Below are 6,000 nucleotides of genomic sequence, written 5' to 3' on the forward strand. Positions count from 1 at the left end.
CTAAGGGAACTAGCTGCTGTAAGGAAAACCAGTAGTCAGTGCCTTGGTGAGACGTTAGCTTTTCTCTAAGGCTAGTATTTCTTAAGGCAAGCCAAATTTATCTATGTGTTTCTCAGGCAGCCCAACTAGTATACTAAAAATTTCCTAAAATGATTTCAACACCATTTAAAAAGTATATATATACGTACCACATCTCTAAGTACTTGTGTCACTGTTGAACTTGCATTGCCCCCTTTAATCAGCATAGCATTTTTAATATTTTCACTGAGTTTCGGTTCTCTTTTCTCAAGGAATCTCTTGGCTCTTTTTGTTTTGGGCTTTCTATTCGGAAAAATCACAATTCATAACATCTTAGAACATTTTCCTCATATTACAAAACCATGACTTATGTGCAAATTCTTAAAAATCAACAGAGACATTACATGACATTTATCAGTTAGGATTCCATCAATAAACAAAATCTCACTTTTTAGGGAAATATTAGTAAAAGATATTCAGTTATTACTGTTAAATAAGTGTTAATTTTATTAGATATAGTCTTTAAAAAGACTCCCATTTTTATATTCCCAGCATTCTTTTATTACTGTTTTCTAAACCTTTTATTTAAAAAAAGAGATAGAACTTCCCTGGTGGCACAGTGGTTAAGAATCCGCCTGCCAATGCAGGGGACACGGGTTCGAGCCCTGGTCCGGGAAGACCCCACATGCCACGGAGCAACTAAGCCCGTGTGCCCAACTCCTGAGCATGCGTTCTAGAGCCCACGAGCCACAACTACTGAAGCCTGCACACCTAGAGCCTGTGCTCTGCAACTAAGAGAAGCCACTGCAATAAAAAGCCCGCGCACTGCAACGGAGAGTAGCCCCCGCTCGCCACAACTAGAGAAAGCCCGCACGCAGCAACGAAGACCCAACGCAGCCAAAAAATTAAAAAGGCATTAAAAAAAAAAAAAAACTAACCTAGACCAATCACTCTGCAAGATATGAAGGGAAAACAAATCCATTATTCTGATTTTATGATGTGACAGCAGGAGTAGAACGCTTTTATACACTCTGTTCACCTCTGCTTACACTACAGTGAGAATCTTGATTTTCCAACAGTTCTCTGCCATCTACTGAAATAATTCCTCTTCTCTTAAATAACTATGACCCTCCCTCCTTCCGGTCCCATGGACACTTCGTGAAGTAAAAGAAAAACAGAATATACACAAACTTACTTTACCATGCAGACTTTAAAAATTCACCAGATAAAATGTCAAGCACATTTAAAGCTTCTAATCATTTACTGGTTGATAAAGATACACAGTACTTTTTAAGTCAAACCAAGAGAGAGTTAGTGTGTCTATAACCCAATAAAAGTGCTGTATGTTCTATATTCCATGTACTTTATTGCTTCTGACTAACCAGCAACTAATGCAAATAACACCTTGTACGTTTTATTAGCTGTTTGTCCCACAATGACACAGTAAACTAGTCTTACTCATCTTTGCGGTCCCCACACCTGCAGAGGAATATTCAGCACATGTGCAAAAATCCCTAATTTAATGACCAAAAGAATAATCTGTCCTTTTGATTACGTTAACCCAGGTAAAACGCAAGAAAACCATAGCAAATAATAGCAGAACTATTTATGAGATCGATAAACATTTTCTGGACTAACATTAACCAAGACATTGCGGCAGACATTACCCAAGGATAACTCAGAGAAGTGTACAAGTTTGGGAAAAAGAAAAAAAGCTAATGAGCATCTCTACGTGCTGCCGCAAAGCCTTTACATACATTCTCGCAAATATTCCTCACAGTTCTATGAAGTACGACTATTATGAACGCTATTTTACAGAGTAAACTGAGACTTACGGAGACTAAATGGCCCAGTCGCATAGCTTTAAGTGGACGGGCCCGGACTGTCACCTAAATCTGTCACATTCCCAGGCCTGTGCTCAGAGCACCTCACTCAGGTGTTCTGTGGCCAGAACACCTCTCCCACCTTCCTCTCACTTCTGCGGAAGCCGAGACACTCCTAATTGTCTAGGATAAAAGCGGCCAACGCCTCGGTGCCACCTCCACGCCGCGGCTCCCACACACGGCCTTCCCTGCTCTCCGTCTCCCCGCAGGCCGCCCCAACACACGGAGACCCAAACTAGTGGATACATCCTCACGGAGTGGCAACGGGTGCGAGGAAGGAGCGTGGGCGGCCAGGAGGAGTGGGAGGCAGGGACGCTACTCCTCCGTCCCGCTACAGAGGCCCTTCTCCCCAACGTTACCCGGGGAAAGAACCCACTGCACTTACACAACTCGATCCAAAGCGTCCATGCTACCGCAGCGACCACCTGGCGCACGCACGTGTACCGCAGGGTTACAGGAGATACGGCAGCGCGTCGACCGAGGCGGAACCGGAACTTGGGCGTGACATCACTTCCTGGCACCGCTAACGACGTGGATGCTTGGAGGCGCTGGCGGCCGTTTCGGATGAAATAGCGCTCTGTTTCCTTGGTTACAGGTGTTTCTCTTGGCTCTTTTCCGGAAATCAACAGGCTCCTCTTGGAGCTTGATGTACACACCTGTGTGTGATAGACCAGGGTTCTTGGCCTTCCCCAATCAATAGAAATGGGTAAGAGGCCAGTCAAGAAATTCAGACAAGGCTTTTTGGGGGCTTCTGTGGCTGCAGGAAGGAGCAAAACCAAGTAACAGGTTCCCTTGCTAGTTCCCGAAGGTAGAGGGTGGGGCGCAGGTGAGCTGGTTCCTTATATGGGGTGAGGGTAGGGTGTGTCCAGGGGTGGGCTGGAGGGGTAGCTTAGGTGGTTTGCTCATGCATTTGGTGGTGTTGGTTGCAGGGGGCATGGGCAGTACCCTGCTTTTGCTCCCTTTGCTCCCAGCTCTCCAGAAGTGGCAATGGGGTTTTTCTGATCTTTTTATTTCTTGCCCATAATTTGCCCCAACTGTGCATGCACATATTTTTAGTCTCTTATAGTTTCTTTGTATTTTGTTACTCCAGGAGACGTTTGTTTAGGTGCAAGCATTGCAGCACTGCAGGAAATGGTCCCAGGTCCCAGCCTGTCTCATGTGTATACCTGGACTCAGATATTCAGGGACCAGGTGTTATTCATCTGGGAATCCTCCAGGATGCTAGAAAGGTTGGTGGCATGGTAGGTACTCACAGTCACTAAAATTATCAATGTGAAATATGCACTGTTGACAAAACTGTGAGATCAGTGAGGCAGAGTTTATAAACAGAGTTTATAACTGCCACAGTGCCTGGCACATAAAATGTATGCAGAAAATAACACTTCTGATCGTTATTTTCCCCCCAATGTTTAAGTTGTCGTATACATCACATACCATAAGTTACCCCGTAAAGTGTACAATTTCTTGGTTTTTAGTGTATTCACAAAGATGTACGTCCATCACCACTATCTAATTCCAAAACATTTTTATCACCCCTCTCATAACCCAGTAGCACTCTCCACTTTCCACCCTTGTCAACCCCTGGCAACCACTAATCTATGTCTCCATAGATTTGCCTATTGAGAACATACCATATAAATGGTTTCATACAATATGTGGCCTTTTGTATCTGGCTTATTTCACTTACTATGTTCATAAGTGCTCATGTTTAAGGTTCATATGTGTTGTAACATGTATCAGTACTTCATTCTTAGTACATTAATTTCTTTACTTAGGACTGAATAATAGTCCATTCTATGGATATACCCTGTTTGTTTATCCATTCAAAAATTTATGAACACTTGTGTTTCCACTTCTGTACTATTATGCATTATGCTGCTTTGAACATTTATGTACAAGTTTTTGTGTAGACTTTTGTTTTCAGTTCTCTAGGAGTAGAACTGCATGTGGTAATTCTATGTTTGACATTTTGAGGAACTGCCAAACTATTTTCTGTTTGCACCATTTTACATTTCCATTAGCAATGTAAGAGGGTTTGGAATTGGTTTTTCTATTGGTGCAGTAACAAATTACCACAAATTTACTGTCATAACACAAATTTATTATGTTAGTGTTCTAGAAGCCCGAAGCCTAAAATTAGTTTTACACGTCTAAAATTAAGTTGTCAGTAGGGCTACACTCCCCCAGAAGCTCCAGGGAGACTCTGTTTCTTTGCCTTTCCAGTTTATAGAAGCTGTTTGCATTCCTTGGTATTCCTCCATCTTCAAAAGGCATCACTTGAACTTCTGTTTCTACTGCCACAACTTCTTTTTCTCTGACTCTGACACTTCTGAATCCCTCTTATAAAACCCGTGTGATTACATGTGGCCCAACTGGATAATCCACAATAATAACCCCCATCGCAAGATCCTTAACTTAATCATATAGCAAATTCCCTTTGGCCAATTAAGGTAACATATTCACAGATCCCTGAGTTTAGGCATGGGCATCTTTTGGGGAGAGCATTATTCTATTAATCACAGGTTCCAACTTCTCCATTCCTCTCCAAAATTTGCTATTGTCCATCTTTTTTCATTAAGCCATCCTAGCAGGTGTAAAGTAGTATCTCATTGTGGTTTTCACTTGCATTTCCCTGATGACAAACGATTTTGAGCATTTTTTCCATGGGCTGATTGGCCATTTGTATACCTTCAGGAAAATGTCTATTCGAATCTTTGCTCATTTTTAAATTGGGTTGTCTTTTTATTGTTGAGTTGTAATAGTTTCCAATATATTCTACATACAAGTCCCTCATCTGATATATAATTTGCAAATATTTTCTCCAATTGAATAGGCTTTTTCATTTTCTAGATAGTGTCCTTTGAAGCGAAAAACTTTTCAATTTTGATGAAGTGCAATATATCCATTTTTTTTTCGTTGCTTGCAATTTTCGTGTCACATCTAAGAGGCCATTTCCTAATCCAACATAATAAAAGATTTTTTTTTTTTTTTTTTGGCTGTATTGGGTCTCCGTTGCTGCACGCCGGCTTCCTCTAGTTGAGGTGAGCAGAGGCTACTCTTCGTTGTGGTGCGTGGGCTTCTCATTGCGGTGGCTTCTCTTGCTGGGGAGCACGGGCTCTAGGCGCGTGGGCTTCCATAGTTGCAGCACGCAGACCTTAGAGCATGCAGGCTTCAGTAATTGTGGTGCATGGGCTCAGTAGTTGTGGCTCACAGGCTCTAGAGTGCAGGCTCAGTTGCTGTGGCACACGGGCTGTTGCTCTGCAACATGTGGGATCTTCCCGGACCAGGGACTGAACCCATGTCTCCTGCATTGGCAGGCGGATTCTTAACCACTGGGCCACCAGTGAAGTCTCTAAAGATTTATATCTATATTTTCTTCAAAGAGTTTTATCATTTTAAGCTCTTACATTGTTAGACCTTTGGCCCATTTTGAATAAATATATATATATATATATATATATATATATATATATATATAGTAGAGATGGGGGGGTCCCACTTCATTCTTTTGCATATGGATATTCAGTTGTCCCAGGACCATTTATTGAAAAGACTATCTTTGCTCCATTGTATTGCCTTTGCTCCTTGATCTAAGATCAGTTTACTATATGTATGTCTATTTCTGGGCTCTCTATTCTCTTCCATTGACCTATTTGTCTATTCTTTCAGCAGTTCCCACTGTCTCTATTACTGTAGTTTTATAGTAAGTCGTGAAGTCCTCCTACTATGTTCTTCAATATTGTATTGGCTATTCTGGGTCTTTCCCTCTCCATATAAACTTTAGAGTTGGTTTGACAATATCCATAAAAACCTTGCTGTGATTTTATTTTGGATTGCATTGAAAGTATAGATCAAGCTGGGAAGAACTAACATCTAGATAATATGGCCACTTTCATATATATGAGGAAAGCTGGGCACACTGCTAACCTGAATAAATTCTGGGATTCTGTTACAAAGAAATAAAGGAAGACCAGATGCTGGCTCAAGTAATTGGCAGTCTCTCCACATAGAGACTTCATACCATTTGGTAGAAAAAAATAAGCTTTTGATTAAACAAAAGCTGACACTAAAGTCATATAAAAATTGGGAGGATACACAC

General features: G+C 41.5%; 1 protein-coding gene across 1 annotated transcript in view; it reads right to left on the reverse strand.

The window, feature by feature from the left end:
* The window catches only part of RPF2 (ribosome production factor 2 homolog), a 38,616-nt gene extending 36,220 nt beyond the window's left edge, over positions 1 to 2,396 (reverse strand). The window contains exons 1-2 of the mRNA XM_068551386.1: positions 2,287 to 2,396; positions 189 to 321 (exon numbers count right to left, since the gene is read on the reverse strand). Coding sequence (XP_068407487.1) covers positions 189 to 321; positions 2,287 to 2,309 — 156 coding nt within the window. The 5' untranslated portion in view covers positions 2,310 to 2,396. The remainder of the gene's footprint in view (positions 1 to 188; positions 322 to 2,286) is intronic.
* Between the last annotated feature and the right edge of the window lie 3,604 nt (positions 2,397 to 6,000).

Source organism: Eschrichtius robustus, chromosome 9 (genome assembly GCF_028021215.1).
Source record: "Eschrichtius robustus isolate mEscRob2 chromosome 9, mEscRob2.pri, whole genome shotgun sequence".
Classification (NCBI taxonomy): Eukaryota; Metazoa; Chordata; class Mammalia; order Artiodactyla; family Eschrichtiidae; genus Eschrichtius; species Eschrichtius robustus.